Source organism: Rhopalosiphum maidis, chromosome 4, assembly GCF_003676215.2.
Source record: "Rhopalosiphum maidis isolate BTI-1 chromosome 4, ASM367621v3, whole genome shotgun sequence".
NCBI lineage: Eukaryota > Metazoa > Arthropoda > Insecta > Hemiptera > Aphididae > Rhopalosiphum > Rhopalosiphum maidis.
In genome coordinates this window covers 34,677,025-34,697,796 of record NC_040880.1, presented here as the reverse complement: position 1 = coordinate 34,697,796, position 20,772 = coordinate 34,677,025, and the positions used below count along the sequence as shown (strand labels likewise).

The window sequence follows — 20,772 nt, the reverse complement described above, 5'->3', positions numbered from 1 at the left end:
AAATAGTATATTGCACTCATTGATTTATTCTCAAGTTTTTCAATTTAACTATAGAATCAGAATTATTTATAATATATTTAATAGTATACATTTATTTGTCATAACTTATATAATTCTTTAAAAATAAAAAATTCTAAAATGAATTTCAAATAATGTACTTTCTTTCTCAAATTCGATGTATTTTTGTATTTGAACTACATGGAGTGATATATTTTACCTAACCCCGAGTAGTTTCATATTATTAGGTTCTCTAGCTACTCGGATATATGGTCTATTGTAATAATAATACAAATATCAATCAAAATTAGCAATTATATAACTCAACAATAAAGCTGAGATCACAGTATGCGTTTTATAAGTATCGTTGTTATCGATATTATTTATTGTAGTTGTACATAATACCTATGTGTATATTGTATATAATAAATAAAAATATAATACAATATTTAAACAAACAATGATGAACAATACAATGATTTCACGCAGACGTAGCACGCTTGTCAAAACAATTTTTTATAAAATTAAGTTAACTGTTAATAAACTAATATATTATATTAACGATAAACTGTTTAGATGTCATTTAACAATACAATAAATGAGTCAGGTTTTTTTTTCTCGTGATCTTTCGACAATAATGGTCAAGGTGGGATTGAAGAAATCGATTGTTGGTAGCATCTAATGTTGAAATTAACACGGTGATAGTATTATATAACTATATACGAATAACTGTGCATAAACATAGGCATACAACACGTAACTAATAAGCCTTTGATTTTGGGATAGGAGGCGTTGGTAATTGAGCCTCCCAAATAATTCAAAATTATGTATATTACACTGTGTCTTTAAGTAGATATGCTTAAAATTTCTGAAAATCATAATTTGGATAAATATTCAGAACGATTACGAGGCCACTAATAAAGAAAAAAATGGTGACGACTTTATTGGTGAATCACTTTATATATCATGAGTGGGTGTTTCTGTGGTCTTTAGTAGTATGGTACAAAATGTATCATGCGTGTTTTATTATTTGAAAGTGTCGATGACGATCACGTGCACCAAAATAAATTTGAGAAATATCTACACAACAAAAAGAAACACAAATATTGTCATTTTTTTTTTTTTACATTACATATGGATTGGAAGATTTGATAGTTTTAACAATGTATGTGCGAGAATAAAAACCTTAAAAAACACCTACAAATTTCAATCATTGTTTATTTTAAAATTAACAGATTATATAAAATGTAAATATTAGTAAATAAAAATACTGGTTGTCAAATGGTTCTAAAGAAAAATTGATTCATAGCGAGAAAAAAAATGTAGTAAATAGAAAAAAGTTCAAGATATGATAAAAAAAGTGTAATTTCATAATGTAGGGGAATAATTGTGGCGGTGCGCAAAAAAAATAATACCACGTAAATGGTTTTCTATTATATCGATTGATAGAATATAATAATATTTTATAAAATAGTATAATATATTCTATTTATTAGAATATTATTGTGCGCTCATTATTTTTTTTGTTTTAGGCAGAAGCTGTTTATTATTATAATTAGTAACACAGCAATACGCATTGTATTGATACTATAAACGACAGAAGATAGAAACACTCGTCCGCGATTAAAAACATAATAATAGTGTATTATTAGTTACTCATTATTCATCATTTCAATAGAATTCCGAAAAGGCGATCTAATTAAAACATTTTTGACATTTGTTGGACGACCCAACGTGATTTTACACGGACGAGAGATGCACCGCTCTCGGCGAGTATACGGCGTATGAAATAAACGCGTTTCATCCGGTCGGATATTTTAAAACATCAATGTCTACGGACGAAATCGAACAAGCTGTATAAGCTACAAGTTACAATCACGTTGCAATCCAATATTGTTATCATTACTGTTATTAATTGTTATCGTTTCCGGTAACAGTAAACAGGTGTCGAAATGAAATCCCGTATACAAATACACATTGGTGAACGATAATATCATATTATGATGATTACATAGAGTAGGTATATCACTCTATGGATGATTATCGCAGGTTTAAAGTGGCGCAACTCAATCGAAACGTTTATATTATAAAACCGAGTGGTGTAATCATCCAATACAAATTGATCGTGTGCCGTTTTAAATTTATCCAGATAGGTAGGTAATAAAAATATAAGATAACGTTTTTGATAGACCATTCTAATATTATGCAATATTATACATTTATGCTGACTAAAATGTAGATACTAAATTCATCAAAACGTTGAGATTTTTATTATTTTCCGGCCATCTATATACGACAAACAGCTAAAATATCACTACAGACAGTTAAAAGGCGAATGATAATATATTTTAAAATCATAGAAAAATATCCCAAAACTGTTTTTGGATGAATACAAATTTCAGACTAAAACATAAACGGTATAATGATATACTTGAATACATTCTATTTTATATTATAGATTAGCAACGGTACAAAGAAAGATGACAAATGAGCATACTAAATTGAAGTTAAAAGAGTATGATGGGATCGCTTCTTGTAACAAAAACGATTTTAATTGCTAACTGTAATAGCTAATTAAGATTGACGGACTACTTTTTATTTTTACTTTTACTTAGATTTACATGTCTTAAGTATTAGTACTACAATAGTCAATATGAGACCTATTTATATGCAACTCCCTTTATTCGATACTTTTCTAATCGTGACCCTTTCACTGTTATCATAAATCATAATATATTTATATGTGTTATTGTTACCCAATAAAAACGCGTAAGAATTGATCTTGCATGATAATGCAAAATAGTTTATTTTAATGGCGCCAAATACGATATAACAACATTTAAATTTAGCTCATTAAATTATTACAATAATAATTGTTAAGTTATAATATTATGAAACATTAATTCAACATTATTAATCCAATGTAAAGTAACCCCGAACCCCCTTTTTATACACAAGTATAACATATTACCTTCGACTTTTGTGGGTCTATTTAAATACTTGGGGAGGGGGGTCTAACCCCCCCAAGACCCTCCCCCCGATGTTGACAAGATTTTCAATACTCATAGATCTCGAGATCGCGGAAACAATGGTGGAATGCCTTGAGTCGGATTCTCAGCCATGTCGTATGTTGTGTCGTGTCCAAAAGTTGAACTCACAGCTTAACTCCGGAAATTTTCTGGTAGATCGTACTTAATGCATGATACTACGATTATGACGGCTAATCAGATTATACGATAAAAGGCACACGCACATCGTCGACAGATGACACGTAGTTATAAGCCCGGTTATAGCCACCTATAATACACACACACAGAATAATGTAGTCGCCAAACGCCACGTGCTCTTACAAAATCGAATCAAATCATAATGTTGTTGTATTTCTTGTCACGAAAACTAGTAACCCACACATTCTTCGCTTACAACCTGCAGCACTAGGCGGTATTAAATATAACATGACGTGACTATTTAAAATTAAAGCATTATACGCGAATGTGTACCATCATAATAATACTCACTTAAACGATATTATGCATATTATATATGCAAATATACCGCGACAGGAGCGGGGATAGATGCAAACGAAAAGTCGCGTTGGGCGGAGGGAGTATTAAATAAAATGATCGATCGGATTTTCACTTCTATGCATCGAATAAGGCTTCGCGAGTGTAAATTACAACGCGGCGGCCAAACGCATTGTAGACAACAAAAATAAGGAAACATCCAGAGGCATAGGGCAAAAACGTGCAAACCAGTGGGCGAATAATAATAATAATAACGAAGTGTGCATTAAATAGGTATGTCACGTATCACGTGTTATAACTTGTACCAACTATTAAATTGTATATTTTGCGGTACTCAACAAACGTTGCGACGGTTCGAATGATAAAAGCGTTTTTGTTCCCTGCGAGTCCGTTGCCGGCTTGAGAAAAGAAAACAACGAGGTTTTACTGTTTGTACTAATAATAATATTACTGTCGAATGATACTAGCCAGCTACACTTGGTTCTAGCGTGTGATTTTAGTCGAAATTAAACGACTTTTAGTGGCATGTATCGTTTAATTTTATTATTTAATCGATAGTATGTTCATATCAATGATGTTATAGTATATAATGTAAGGTCGCGACAAAAATGCAATAATTGCATGATAAATAATCGTAAAGCACAAGAGCACATACCAAACCGACTGAATATTATACAAAAATTGTATTACATTTTAATTATTATTATGCTACATGCTTATAACTCATTTAAAATTTAAAATTTTATTTTAATTCACTCTAATATTATTAAAGCTTAAAATAAAAAAATTGATTATACTAAGCGCGAATTTACATGTTGTACGTCTGTAAGACAGAAACAAGCCACGCGGGGGTGGTATTCTTTTAATATTTTAAATTAAAACATTACAATATATTTGAGTCCAACGAGTACGATAATAAATTAATAAATAATAACGGAATAAATACCATTAAATATAACATTGCTATATTATTATATAATAATGTTATATTGTTACAATAATATTATGTACTACAATCGTAGACGGTTCAAAGACAATTACATTTCTTTGAATTTTAATTAAAAATGTTATGTATGGATTGTGAGTCAGAATGTTTTGATTCATTAATTATTTTAACGTATAATCACCCTGCATATTAATATTGTTAGATTTTGGTTATAAGTTCTTAGAATTAGTAATTTTCGTTTAATGTATTATCATTCTTATTTGATTAAACCACACACCAAATGTTTTGGACAGGTTTCTGTAAATAACACAAAATATGTATTATAAATGCATGTAATTAATATTCGTATACATTTGAGGTTGGCGTAACTTTTAAGTAAGTCAAACACTGTTTGAACAATAAATCATTATATAGCTAAATAATTAATAGCGAAAATAATAAACATACATAAAATAATAAGTCGCTATTATAAATTTCAATTAGGAATGCAAATAATCACCTAAAAACCTCTCTTATATAGTTGCACAAACAGATGTATACCTATAATATTTACGTAAATACTAATCTTGAAAGTCATAAAAATAAAGAAAACATTTTTTGATTTATATTTGCATTAAAAAATATAAAATGTTGCTATAATTGCTGATCAATTGCATCATATAAATTAAAATTGTTGAGCGCTGATAATGCATTAAACGTATATACGAGTCACTATACTATTCTTATCTGCTATCAATAATTATTAATTAACGAAATACCGATTGACGTAATTCAAATATACAATATAATATGGTGTTTAACCATATAGGCGTTAAACAGTTTTAAAAAAATAAAGAAAGTGCGTACAAAAGAAGGGAAAGTATCATACAATAATGAACCTACTTGAAGAGAAGAGTATGGCAAGAGACACGGCTTCGAGATAACAATATATTCAATGGTCAGGGAAAATCAAAATAACTCAAACAGAAATAATTCATAATTTAATAGTATACTTAACATTGTAGTGATCATTACTATTGAATGGTTAAAACACTAAGTAGGGCATTCAGAAATCAACTATAATTTGTATGATCACCGCTGAAGCAGTGTTTGTTTTTCCATTGTGCATTTGTGCATCAGTTGTTAGATGAAAAAACTATCGTGACGGAGTCATAAAAGTGAAATAACATCATTAGACGAAGCCAAATAATATATTATATTATCTATACGAGTATATATATAATATATATATATATATATATATATATTTATGGTCAACAGTAATTCCTTTACGTGACCAGTATGAGATACCACTTTTTGACGGGAATAATGTGGCAAAATGGTTTTTGTTAGTCAATTGGTGAAAAAATACAAATAGCACATTTGCCAAAGCAAAAATGTTAACAAAAACAATTATGGAATTTAAATAATCTTGTTTAAAATTGTATGTTTTTACATCCGGAAAAATAATTGTTGCAACTTACAAGTCAGGTTGCGTACGTTAGTTAAATAAAAATATTTGTATTTGTAGTTTGTTTGTTGGCATGCACAACGCGAGTCTTTATTTTATAACTCACGAGAAGTAAAATATATTGACCACTATACGCCGAAACCAAATATGGAACATAAATATAGACAAAACGCAAGTCAGGTTGCATACCGTCATTTGTTGTCGAAAGGTATTTTTTTTTTGTTTAGCGTAGTGTTTTCACTTTATTTTTTTACGACTGTCCCGCGTACGATAATCAGGTTAACCACTTGGTTGAAATGCGAGTTTTTTCTTAGTTTCACACGGGTCATAATACATCGACAGACGCGAATAGTAATTTAGTAAGTTAAGAAGAATATAAAAAGAAATTAAAAATCAAACTTTTTTTTTTGGTGAACAACCATAACATAAGGAACTGAGTAAGTTCGTCTACCCGGTTTATATTTTAATAAATAAATCAATCACATACATACATACATATTGCGCTGTATATTTTATAATTATTTTGTAAATTTGTAATTGAACACTTATTTCGAAGAAATTAATTCAATTTACTCTAGTAGCTGCAATGAAATTAATGCATAGCACAACATTAATCAAAACTTTAACAACATTCACAACTGGATTTCGTGTAGCGGTAAAACAGAAGCCATTACGAAATACAATAAAAAGCAATCTTCAAATCGATATTACTATTCAATTTTTGCATTTTCCATTATCCGTCTGATGTATTATATATATATATATATAAATATTATAATAATATTATAAAATATAATACAATTTAGTTCATGCCACAATAGACCTCGATAATATAATGACGATACGCAAGTAACGACGATCATGTAATGATCATCTTCGTATAATCCGTTCACCGTTAGACAATAATAACACACATAACGGCCTTTTTTACATAAATAAAAAAAACGGTTTAGGAACTCCGGCGGATGTATGAATTTGCGAACACCGGTTTCAAAAATACCACTTATATCGAGCAGAATAGCAACGGAACTCATCGTCCCAAGTTGTTGCCAGCGTAAGTCATCGGCCAAGGCGGTGGCGTAAATACAATACATTTTAATATTTTATGGTAACCGTACATTATAATATTATAACACTTTGTGCGTTACAAAATCTGCTGGTGTAAGTACATGACTCCAGAAATCGACGAACTGTAGTGTCAAGGAGGAGGTTGGATCGCGGAGAATCGTTTTTCGGTACCTATTACGAAACACGAAGTTTATGTGCTATTTGTCATCAGAGTCTATATTTTTATTCGTAATACGTACAAACTGTGTAACACTACGGAATTACATTTTGTATACGATTTGATAATGGTTTTCTCTATTCATGATTCTTGGCTAAAAAGGTTAAGGCACAAGTATTATAATAATTAATAAACGACCGTATATGTTTACGAAAGTTGTTAAAATCGTTAAAATGATAAGAATAAAGTCAATGTAATTAAAAAAAAAAAAAAATTGTAATTCTTGTTGCATAAGAAAAACTAGCCTGAAATAATCTATAGCACTACGAATTACATGGTATTGATGGAGGCGTGAAAACAGAAGAATTGAAGTATATCAAACCTATTATAAATTATACCAACCATACAAAATATATGAACATTACGAAAATTCGAAGATATGTTTTTCGGCCATGTCCTATAAATGACATATGTACGACTTTAAATTAATTTTTTCCTATTATGTATTAGTCATAAAGTGTATCTCGAGCTACTTCAGTGTTCGTGCGGAAAAATCAATAAGGTTTTATTTAGAAAGTTCAAACGCAAGCCATAAGATCGGAATTTATACGAACCTATCCTGCACTGCAGTATAAATTAGGTAAGTATATATATACATGTATATACTTACCTAATTTATGCATGTGTACATGTGTACTTACTACCCATCCGTCAAGGCTAATCGACTAGCCGGCCGTTCTTTCTACGCACAATAACGGTGGAACATATTTGGATAGCCAATTCAATAAAATATTTTCGTTTTCGTGGAGAAAAAAGTAAAAAATAATTCAGGTCAATATAGATTCTCGGGGTACCTACTGAAAAAGAAGACTACTTATATATATATATATATATATATTAAATAAATGTGCGTTTTTTAAACCCGGAAATATAGCGACATGGGCTATTTTTATGACGGTCCAATTTCTCTCCGGGAAGCAAATATTTAAACCTCGTTAAACGATGTCGCGGGCATATAAAAAATATGTATAGGAGAAGAAGAGAGAGCCAAAACGGAGATCATACAGCAACAAATGACACTTCATTGCAGTGGGGGGACGATAAAATATAGATAGGTAGGTATACTCTGAATACATTGCGTACATACGTAACGACTAATTTAAATCACTATACGCCTATACATGGTATTGAGCACACAATATACGTAATATATATTTAAAGCGATATACCTTAAGATGATGCCGTACCCGTATGCGATGTTTCCGTCGTATAAAATATGTAAAACATAGAAAATGGTATACGTTTTACTATGTTATTTTAAAATTAGAGTGACCCATTGTAACATTTAAAGGTAATGAGATTATTATTTAGAGCATCTCGGAGGCTTTTATTTATGTTTTAATTACAAAGCAGATTGTAAGCATATTAAAACTGTATATTTGTTGTACATTATAAAATAGTCATGATTTGTTTCAAAATTCAAATATCAATAAGCCTATAGGTACTGTGCTGTACACGTTTGTAAGATGAAGACAACGCATGGGGGATGTGGCGTCCTTTCAAGTTTATTTTACGACGAATGCAATCGTTTCACGTTCGGTTATTATTTTGATTATTCGCAATCGAGTTAGGTATACAAGAAGAAAACCGGACAAACAGGGTACCGGTTTTTTCTTTTTACAATTCGAACCGAAATCCTCCGTTAATGGAACGACCGCGGAAAATTCCGTAGAAAAAATATTGTGATTGCTAAAATTACATCATGCATTATAAATAATAATGCTGTCAGTCATAACCATCCCGCGAACGCGAATTATATTACCTACAAATATGATGCAGCAGAAGGTTCTCACTATATTATAACATTATAATGATACCTGGTGATACGAGGGTTAATGATATTGTATATTTGTATCCGCGGTATACGTAAGATAATATTTTGATGACATCATTGAGAGACGTGTAAATTATACAAGGATGTTAAAAGGACAATGGCGAAGACGAGTCGTGCGGTTGAGAGTACATAAGGAAAAGCCCTTGATCGATCAAACGGAGTGTGTCCAAGGACGCGTGCGGCGCGTATGAAATATGTACCCATTACACGCGGTGAATGCGAACAAAAACATTTTTATGACGTATACACAACAAATGTGCTAATATATAATTTTAATATCACGTACTTATTCAAGTCGGTCGATCTAAATAAATATAAAAGCCATGCATTATTTTAAATTGTTGAACACGATATTAGATAATGTACTTTTACTTCATGATATCTGGTGCAGTTATCGATTTAAATCGGATTATTATTGTTTGCGAGCTTAAAGCAGAGGACTGTATATTATTGGCATGCTATCGCCTACGTTCGTACGGTATCTCTAAAACTTTGCAACGTAATGAAAGCCGCAAGTCACTTTGCAGTCACCACAATAAAAAAAAAAATCGTTTTAAAACTAAAAACATAAGTTTGTACCTATATGGGTATATATAACAGAAAATTCTATCATCATTTGGTCAAACAAAAAAAAACTACTCATAATGTGTGGAGCGTTTGAGATACAATTTACTGTAGAAGATTATTAACGATCCCACATGATAGAGGGAGGACGGATGATGATCGTCATCATATAATATGCAGTGTGTTCGTTAGTCAAGGAGGGGGAGGGCACTGATCACTGACCGTTTGATTTAGTGCATGTCGCGTTGAAATCGCGAGGTAGCAAGGACATGATTCGGACGGCAGGATAGTAAATATTATAATATGCAAGTTTACCGGATAGGTGGTGGGCGATTTCGCAGTGTCTTGTGTGGTGGAGGCGAACGAAACACGGTGAGAGAGTGAGAGAGAGAGATCAAGGTTAACACTTTCTAACGACACCAGAACGACCTTACCGCGGCATCGGTGCAGGTGCACAATTAGTCGCGCCAACAAATCTATATGTTTATAAAAAATTATAATTTTTTTTTTTTTAAGAAAACATATTTTTTGCTTACAAATCGTAATTTATTTGACTATAAACGTTGTATTATACCTATATACGAAATCATCAAATAGAAAATCGTTACCACAAAAGGCACAAAATAGTGAAAATGTTGACAATCACGAGCAAACGACATATTATTCATGTGTATACATAATTTATTAAAATACAAAACCGTGTATTATGAGTCATTCAAAATTTCGAAAGAAAAACACACTTTCGTAGTAATAACTAATACCTATGCATGCTAGAGGCTCTATAAATGCATGCATAACATACTACAACTTCCTACGCACATTATACACATAATTGACAATCCGAAATGTCCATTCAAATGATATAATACAATAATATCATACATTATTATTAATTATATAATCTACATAATATTATAGCAACAACCATACGGGACTAACATTTTTTTCAGTACAGGGGTGTTGCCTCGCGGCTGCTGTGGATCGATCACGATATTCGTCAGTGTACCTATCATAATAATGCGACCAGTAAGCCGAGCGAGATATATGTCGTTACAAAAATCCGTAACGTAACATTTAAAAAAAAAAAACGATTCGTTTCCTTACGAGTTAATCGCGTCTGTGGAAAAATTACAGATTGTAGTCGTATAAAAGAAAGATGATGATTTCACCCTTACATGTGTCCGGTCAGCATTTTGATGAGTTCCCTCGTCGTCAATGAAACCTATTGTTTTCTTGCAATAAGCACCACCGCAAGCTGTACGATTGTGTTATACATAATGTAGTTAAAATTAAACTTGGCTAGTTCTGCACAACTCATGAATTTCACTTTTTAATCAGCATACAAAAAATTCATCGTTTCACTGTAGATATTAAATATCCGAATCATATTCCACCGTTTTACTTGACCTAAATAATATAAACATTAAATTTCTGATACGCCCAAGAACCCGAAACCGCATTCCTAATGCAATATTTTTATATTATACATTATATATAACACATGGGTTTGGATATTGATATTATGGTAATAATAAATAATAATAATAATAATTATTATTATAATATTATGTACCTATTGTCAACCTATGCGTGTGGAATTTACGTTTTGCATTTGTCTTATAATTACATAGGTTAACATAATAGGTGCCTATATTATATTATATTTATTGCATGATGACATAACGTACAATTGGCTATACAGCCTAACATAATAGTTTGCTATAGTATGTCATTTTTAACAAATATTAAGTAATTTTATGGTTCTGGTTTTTATATTATTGTAATAATAATATGCTATAAGTATATTATAATATTATGGTAATATGGTATATTATTATAACTAATGAACTACTAGATACTATTTACACGTTTTTAGGTATAAACCACAATATTTCAGTTTTGCATTTTTCGGTAACAAAAATACAGATATTCACTATTTACTTTCAATCATACAATGCGTATGTCGCAAATATGCTTCTACTAATTTAGTGTAATCCTTAATTTAATTTCGAACGATATTATTTTTGACAATGGTTTTGGATTACAGACATCGCCGATCGGACGATAAATGGGCAGATGCCAGGCTTTATTTTTAACAAAGATTTTTATTGCCCTAGATGTTATTGTTAAGATATATAGATCAATAAAATATTTGATCGGATCATCAGAAACTATAGATCATTGTACAATTCATAATATCCAATAATATGTATGTTTACAGTAGATATTACAAATGACGTTTTTGAAATCTATATTATTAAATAATCGCGTAGGGGAGGGGATTAATTAATTAAATGACATATTTATTCGTCAAAAATCGCGATATATACTATAAACATAATTTACTTGCCTACATTGTTAGTTAAGGTATGTTAGCGTTTTGCATTGTTTATTTATTATAAAAAACTAATTAGGTAATTAAATTTTTTTTCATTTTCTCATCACGCGTTCATTACTGATGGATATGTTAATTTTGTGTTATTAAAATTAATGCATCGATTTTGTTAGACTTTCAAGAGTCAAAATTATTTTCTGTACGTATTATAATTTTTATTGACGAAAGCCAAAAATAATGGAAAAATGTTATAAATTAATAGTAATATCTGGAACGAGTGTCTAGTATTTGACGAAAAAAATTTCACCATGGTTTCCATAATGATAAATAGTCTACAAACTCTACACTAAACAAATATCTATATATTATTAGAATACGAATACAATACATCTTGTTCAATTAAATTCGTCATGCACAGGAGAATCAAATTCTGACCCAATTATAATGCGTACAAGCTACGGATTGATTATTCTTTAAATTTTTGTAGAAGATTCGTAGAGTGAAAGTGAATGAAATTAACCACGAACCGCGTAATTGTTGATGCGCCATACATTACTTAAAATTAATTCATTGATACCGAAAATAGGCATAGAAAACGCTTTGACTCGAATTTTACGTACACAATAATATAAACAATACTTTCATTTTCGACATTTCTTTTCAAACCTATTGCATATTAAAATAATATGTCCAATATTATTTTCATCGTGATCATTAGTTTTTCTGTATACACATATATTATTATGTAATATCCTATGTTAAATACCAAAGATGTACCTATTATGGATATATATTACAGACACTTAAACGTTTTCTCGTCATTCTGGTTTACATTAGTTTATCCATTAAATTGTTAAACTTTCTCATTTAGTCAACTTACGAACAAGACAATAATATAATACTACACTGATTCGATGAACACGTACGAATAAACCTACGTATTCACAGCGGGAGTTTCGGGACGTACATACATGTAGTATTTAAAAATTCTAAGTAAATTCTAGTTACATAGTTACTATACACTCTTAGATTAACATTGTTGACAAGTTTGATAAACCTCATACAATAAAAAATAATTAATAACATTAATACGCAACATACGTCTTACTGATACCGGTATTTATGTTTTTATTAACACACCTAGGGAAAAAAACAAACACTTATTATTACAGTGGATGGAAGTATTTTCCTCATCGGAGATTAATTACTGTTAAATTAGACACTGTTGGTGATTGAAATAAATATATTTTTAAATATTAAGTTATGTTTAGAGGTGTTATAGCCGGCATAGGTACCTATCATCATTTAACGTTTTATAATGTCCTCCCTATATTTATATCATTATAATATCATAATTTTAGTAACGATAACTTAATAATACTATAATTCAGTGACGATCAGCTATATTAAATTAAAGATACTGTGATATAATTATGAACGATTATATAGGATTTCTAACTAATGAGACACAATACTGAGTAATCGATTTATGAAATTACATTATCTGTATTACTAAACCCCGCAAGAATGTCAGATTTTTAACTGAAGACTGTTATAACACGATATGAAATATAATTGTTGTGTTCTGCGGAAAATTAATTCATACAATATTACATTAAAACGTATATTATAAAATTATTAATACGAGTATGTTGAAGGTAATACGCGCAACGGCAGCTATTACAAAACCGCATATTGCTCAATTTTGGTTTGATTTTGATACTCAATATTTGTTCATTGCGTTAAAATAACATAATATTATATACTTGTTCCGACTATAAGTCGGAAATGAGTAATTATTATAAAAAAAAATCAATTGTCATGATAAAATGCGGTGTTGCCGAATCGAAATCGTAAAAACAGTTGTCCACACACGTTGAGAAATCATTAAAAACCGTCGTTAGTAATGGGAACTATTCGCATTCATTCAGCAAATTTTTTTATTTTTTAATATGTATATATATTAAGGTACAAACATGTTATCACTACTAACCACCACTAAAAATAAATCGGTATGAGTTAATTCAGTGGCGTATTTTAGGGGGGGGGGTATCTAGACACCGTGGACACCCCCCAAACCAAAAAAAAATTCAATATTTAATGTCGATAAATTTTGAAGGAAATTTGACAAACAATAATATGTGATACGTTATTAACTAATTTAATATTATATTAAGTCATAAACTAATTCGGAAGAAAAATAAATTTAGTTTTAAACAATGTACTTATTATCCTATTATATTTTTAATTATTTATGTAACTGTTATTTTTATAGCATCACTGGTATCGAATGTAACAAACAAAATATATAGTAATAATTAGTAAATTATTGTGACCGATGACGGTAACTAATGTATATTAATATGTTTTAATAATATTATATAATTATATTAAGTATATCATAATAAATTTGCTTTTATTTTTAAATTAAAATTACGTTTACACTAGGTATTTTATACCTGTATGATTTAAATTACATAAAAATTACTAATTTTAATTAAATAAATAAATAATGTTTCATTTCAATATTTGATGAGTATATTATGAGCTGAGTGGTAGTAGATGTAAAACAGAAATATTGCAACCAATTAACAATACCTTTATTATCTGGACCCCCCCTCAAAAAAAAAAAAACATACAAAATACTCCACTGAGTTTATTAGATTATTATTTATTAGATATACTGGGTAGGACATGACTTAACTACTAATATTATGAAGCTTAAAAGTTTGTATATTTCACCGTAATCTCAGAAACTATACTGGACTGATTTCAATAATAGATATATCAATATAGATTCTTTGAGACTAGGAAGGACGTTTTTAGATTCCTTTTCAACTTTTATAGAAGTTGCTACGGGGTGGGTCACACATGAATTTTATTTTGACTCACGAAATCCGATAATTTTTTGTTTATATAAATGGTTGCTATTAGTTTTATAAAATACAATTAAAAAAAAAATTGTATAGGCTAGCCGAACCTTAACAATGCGTAAACAAAGTGCTATACAATATATATCCAATCCGCAGCGTAGGATTTCCCATATCGGTATAATATAGAATTAGTTTACAAACTTGTTAGCGTACTTGAGTAGGTATAGGTATTAGTAGGCACACTATAAAACCGAGATACCTACACCAACATAGCGTTGCAGTACTTAATGTTTGTTATTTTTTTCTTCAAGGATTACAGTATTTATATAGTATTGTATATTAAAATAAGAGCTAAAGTTTTTTTTTTTTTTTACCTGGACACGAGTTGTGATGTTTTTTCGTGTCGGAGGCGGTGGTAGCGGTGCAGTTCGACGAGCTGCCGGAAGAGGAGGCGACCGTGCTGGAAACCGAAGCTGCGTTCACATCGCTGGCGGTTCGGTTTGATGAGATCGTGTTACCGGTCCTGCGCTTTCTGAGACCATACGTGTGTACAGGAACTATGAGTTTGGGCCTAGGAATGGCGAAATTATCTTGGCCACTATCGCCCGCAGTGGCGTTTGCGGTCGACGGGGATACGATGGTAGCGGCTGCGGCATTGGCGGCGGTGACGAACGACGTGCCCGCGGCCATGGTTAACAGTTGCTGTTGCTGTTGTTGATCAACGCCGTCATCGTGTTGATGAGAATGGTTTTTGTCCCTGTCGTGCGGGTGGCGACGCGGTTGTCGGTTATTGTCATTGTTATTGTTGTTGTTGTTGTTGTTGTGGTGGTGGTGATGGTGATGGAAGTGATCGTTGTCGGAAACGACCCGCAGCAAACGGTCGCCGCCAGTGGCCACCTTTTTGGGCGCCGGGTTCCGGAACGACAGGCTCTTCTTGATCTTGGCCGCGGAAGATCGGCAGAGATCGCGCGCCACCGCCGCCGACGCCTCGGCCCGTTGCTCGTCTAAAATCTCGGCGGCCACCCGCTGACGGGTCCGGTAACGGTGCGCGGCCGTGTCGTGGCGGACGCTCTGTACACGGCTCAGCGGTTTGGCCTTTGGACGGCGTGCTGACGCGGCCGCCCATGCCGCCGCGTCCTGTTCCTCTTGGCTGCTGCCCGTGCTATCGCTACTACACGCCTGTCGCTTTTCCGACGGGTTCCTGCGGATGGCCTGTGTTCTGCCTCGGCCACCGCCTTCGCCGTGGTCGTCCTCATCGTCTTCGGTCCAACCAGCGGCCGCATCGTGACGTTCTTTACTCCGCGACCGCAGACACCACTTCAGCCGGCACTCTTGCCAACTCGCCTCGTACGAGTTCATGTCGTCGGACGGCGCCGGTTCTTTGGAGATGACGACGTCGTGGTCGTGTTCGCTATCGTCGTCGTCGTCGTCGTTATTGTTATTGTTGTTGCTGTTGTTATTGTTTTTGTCGTGGTCGTTGACAACGGTTTTGACGTTGTCGTCGTCCTCGTCTTCTTCTTCCTCCTCCTCCTCCTCCTCTTTTGCTGCGACCAAAGGTACAACCTGTGTAGCTTTTCCCGGGTAATAGACGAAACAGATTTTCATTTTACGTCCATAATCATTGCTGCTATCGTTATATAGCTAATCATAAAAAACACTTATTTTTAGTACACGATTTTTCGGTTTTCACATCACTACCCGACATTGCTCTTGGTCTTATACGCGCACACTACAACCGAGCAACTATCTAACGCCAAACTAGCTAATAAGAAGAACTAGTTCTGTGTGAATGCGTGTTTTAAGTTGTCAGTATGATGGTTATTTAATTAAAGTTATAGTTAATAGTATGATAATAATTTACATATTATTAAAAATTATAAGGTTCAAAGACACCCTTACTACTACTGCTACTACGCTTCTACCATATACTACAAGACACAAAAATAACTCATTTCAAAATAAAAAGTACCTACTCTCTACCGCCTGACTTTCTATGCCCTCTAAATTCCAAAGTCAAATATTATACTATTATTGTTAATGATAATATTGATTGAAATTTGTTCAGTGTTGCTTTGTAAAGAAAAACTTAAAATTAATGAACCTGCTAAAGGTTTAGGTACGTCAAGGTGAATAGAAAACATTCATTCGTTTTAAGATACAGTCAAAACGAATTTCTTCTATTTTCTATAACCTAACATATATAACCTAATTATTTTATTATGTAAAAATCACTTAAAAACACAGTTACAGCCGAGGTTACACTTAAATTCAATAATAAATATAATTAACCTAATTTAAAGACAATTAAAGAGTAATGAAGTAAGTTAATACGACCATTTGAAGATGAAAAGTTATTTAACAAATTTATGAGTAGATAAATAATGGCAGATAGGTCTACACTGATGACTGATGATACTACAAAACCATTATACCTTATATTTTTTAAGGTCGACAGTCAATATTCAAAAACGTCTGAATAAAGTAAATAAAATAATTAGCAAAATTATTGATTATTTTAGTGCATAGTAACGGCGTAATAGGAAATGGTAATATCCACTAAAAATATAACCTCGCTTGAATTGTCACTCTTCTACGATAAAAACCTTCGGCTAAAAATGAAATAAATCTGTCTAAAACAATTATTTTTATAAAGATATTAAGTAAATATTAAAATAATATTATATTCTAAATAACCTTATACGAAATCTCTTAAAGAATATGAATAAATAATTATGATTTTTGAAACAAATGAAATATTTTAAGCATTTTAATTATTGAATATTTAAAGTGTTTGTTGAGAATTAATATTTCTGTGTAAATAAACATTATTTTAAATTTTGACGTTATCCTTCCTGAGGCATCGTTTTACAATTGTATATATTTTACATCTGATTTTACCGTATCTGCCTGCAGCTGTGCGATATCATTTAAATGAAAAGAAATAATTTTTGTTATTGTACTTGCACGTTATGTTTAACACAAATCGGTAAACATAGTAGTATCGTGCCTGTAAAGGTAATTGCGAGTGTAATATGCGATTTTATTCAAAAAACCTAAAACCCAACTGGTGGAGTTCAACTGCCGTATAGTTAATATGTACTATTAAATATTAATTATATACCCACCATAGGTACAACTGTCGAGTTTTTGATTTTCTAAACGCGTCTAAATCTGTCAACAACTTTATTGATGCATAATTATCGTGTTTATAAGAGTGTTTATCGACATGTTTCTGTGTCAACGTACTCCATATACATCTATATAGCAACTACAGTTTACAGACGGTAACGAACATTAAATGGCATAATAAAAAACGATTATCTCTAAATAACGTTGAATACCGGGATTAGAATGCAATCCCCTCTCAATACATAATAAATATAATAACATCAGTTTCGGTAAATCATATACTCAATTTCGAATTTTCCTAGGTTAAAGTGTACATATTAGTCACCGATCCGGAGTTAAATACTACTGTGTAACCAATAAAATAAATCATCATCCTACAGTATTTAAAATATTAAATATATCGACAGTTCTCAGTTTTCTAAAACGAGCCGATCGCCGAATTGCGCGTCGTGCTGCCGTCAAACTATTGAGAAATTTCGGTTGACTTTCATTTTTCGTTACCTTGTCCGAGACACGATAACACTGTAGCTGCAAATATATCATTACAGTAATAGTATAGTAATAGACAATAGTAGCAGTAGTAGTACGAGTGCGGAGTGATAATAGGGATAACACTAGTTTTTAACCATAATAACCATAATATACCTAGACTATGCTGTTTTTATAATATTGTGCATCGTGACCAAATTCTCCATAAATCACTATAAATTTTGGAAAAATTGATAATTCTACTTTTTTTCGATTAGTCTAATTAGATCTAAATTTTTACAAATTTGTACAGATGACGGTGGTATCTACCGGTGTAGATACAAGTGCCTCGTTCTATAGGTACACACGATACCCGAAATCCTAAAAGGTTGCATCCAGAATTGTTTCGGTCGAAGGGGAGTACCCTCGCTTGAAGCACCCGTTATTTCTCAATAAATTCTACTCGTCCTCCATAACCCTTTACACGGTTACACAACACACACACATATAACTCACGTGGTAGGCTAATACACAATTGTATATTATAGTTAACACCTACAAAACGTGTTTGTGAGTGTGCTAGTGTTTTTTTTTTTATACTAAATCTCAATAGAAGCGTAGGACGATTTCGAACGAGATAACATTGTTTTTTATGCACGCTTGACGCGATTCCAATTAAATGTCGGATTTGAAAGATTAACGTTCGAATTAGTTGATTACACGTACCTTCAGTGTTTGTATTTTGATTGTGATTAAAAACTATTTACGAAGGTACTTCGGACTACGCACATAAAAATCGTTGTAATAAAAATATGTCATTGCGTGCAGCCGTGCAAGTATGATAGTTCAAAAATCGGGAAGTTTGTTGATAACGAAAACGCGGCGGAAAAAATGCAGGCGACGCATTACCTACTAAAAAAAACATTATTTGATTACATACCCACATAACTATTATGCTGATGTAATTACAGTAGGTACCCAATACCTATTAGGTATATTTTAGGTACACATTCAAGTAATTGGATAAAATAATGGTAACGTCAACGATGACTTTTTTACCCATTAGGTACTTATACTACTTCGTTACGACAACGAATTGTAGGCGTACGTTGAAGACGTATGGTCGTGAGAAAAAGTTGGCAAACACGATGCGCGTTCTGTCTGACGGATATGCAAATGCCGTTAACGGGACGGCGGCGAGCTGCGGTTTTAACCGGATACCGAGGTCGTGTAGATGTGGAGGGTATTTAGTATGTTATTCAAGCCGATTTATCGCGTCATCTCGGAGTCCAGAAGCACACATAACACTAGTACAAAGCTACTTCACCGGGGTAATCTAAAAATATGGCGTCCACCTAATAAATAATACTACCCACAGCAGTATATTACACAGTTGTTCACGGCCCGAGGAAAACCAATCGGAACATATAACGACCAAAGAGCAATGACACGGTTGTACGTGAACAGGAAATACACAAATACAGGAATTAAATGAGAAAAACGAAAGACACGCTCTCCTCAGCTTACCGTCGGGGAGGGCCGAGTTTCGGCGAAAGACGTACCGCATCTGTTTTAACCGATAATAAAACGAATCGACTAACTCCTCGCAAGAAACGATTTTAGAAAAATAAAACTGAAACGGAAAAGCACACCGAGCTCGGACGGACGTAAAACGAGATGACACACGCGGCGCACTCAATACGGACGACGTACACACCAAACGGCGACCGCGCACGAACTGATGGGCCGGACGGGCGGGCAGACACTGTTTGCGTCGCGTTCTTTTGTGTCCGGCTGCGCGGAACAGCTGGCGGTGGTCGGCTGCCGGTGTGGTGTGGTGTGGCCGTCGCGTACGCGCTGCGCTCGGTACCCCCACCGACCGCGGTCGGATCAGAAATACGAAAAAGAGAACACGCCACACTGTCGTCGACGACGACGGCAACGCGAAACCGCCCGAGACGGCGGCTGGGGCAGAGGCAGGGGCAACAGCTGCTGCTGCTGCTTGTCTACGGTTCGCCGCTCGCGACGTTCTCGGTTGCGCGTTCGCGACGCACCGCGAACGCTCTGTAGCTGCGTACGGTAATAACGATGACGGAGCCGTTGAGGGGGAGACGAGGACGCGGAGCCGTTTACTATTTTTACACGCCGCGAAGAAAGCGGTGTTGGCGGCGGCGTCGTTGTCGACGAGTTTTCGTTTTTTGTTTCTCTAGGTTTTTTTACGGACCGAAAGGGGGGCGATGATCCGATTTTTAGTTTTTCGAGCAGTAGTGATTGGATAGGTCAAAATGTCCCTTTCTTCGGCATCTAACGGCGCTACGAAACATTCGCTATCAACTTTTAAATTTTTTTGATCGACCATGCGCGTTT

At 33.1% G+C, this 20,772-nt stretch overlaps 1 protein-coding gene across 4 annotated transcripts in view; it reads right to left on the bottom strand.

Annotated features, from left to right (window-relative positions):
- Positions 1-20,772, bottom strand: part of LOC113560773 (cGMP-dependent protein kinase, isozyme 2 forms cD4/T1/T3A/T3B) — a 116,423-nt gene that overhangs the window by 22,859 nt on the left and 72,792 nt on the right. Inside the window, exons 1-2 of one of the 4 annotated variants that reach the window (XM_026966833.1) lie at positions 19,933-20,176; positions 15,183-16,449 (exon numbers count right to left, since the gene is read on the bottom strand). The exons of the other annotated variants lie outside the window; for them this stretch is intronic. Coding sequence (XP_026822634.1) covers positions 15,183-16,413 — 1,231 coding nt within the window. The 5' untranslated portion in view covers positions 16,414-16,449; positions 19,933-20,176. Of the gene's footprint in view, positions 1-15,182; positions 16,450-19,932; positions 20,177-20,772 lie in introns of those variants that run through there. 4 annotated transcript variants of the gene reach the window in all.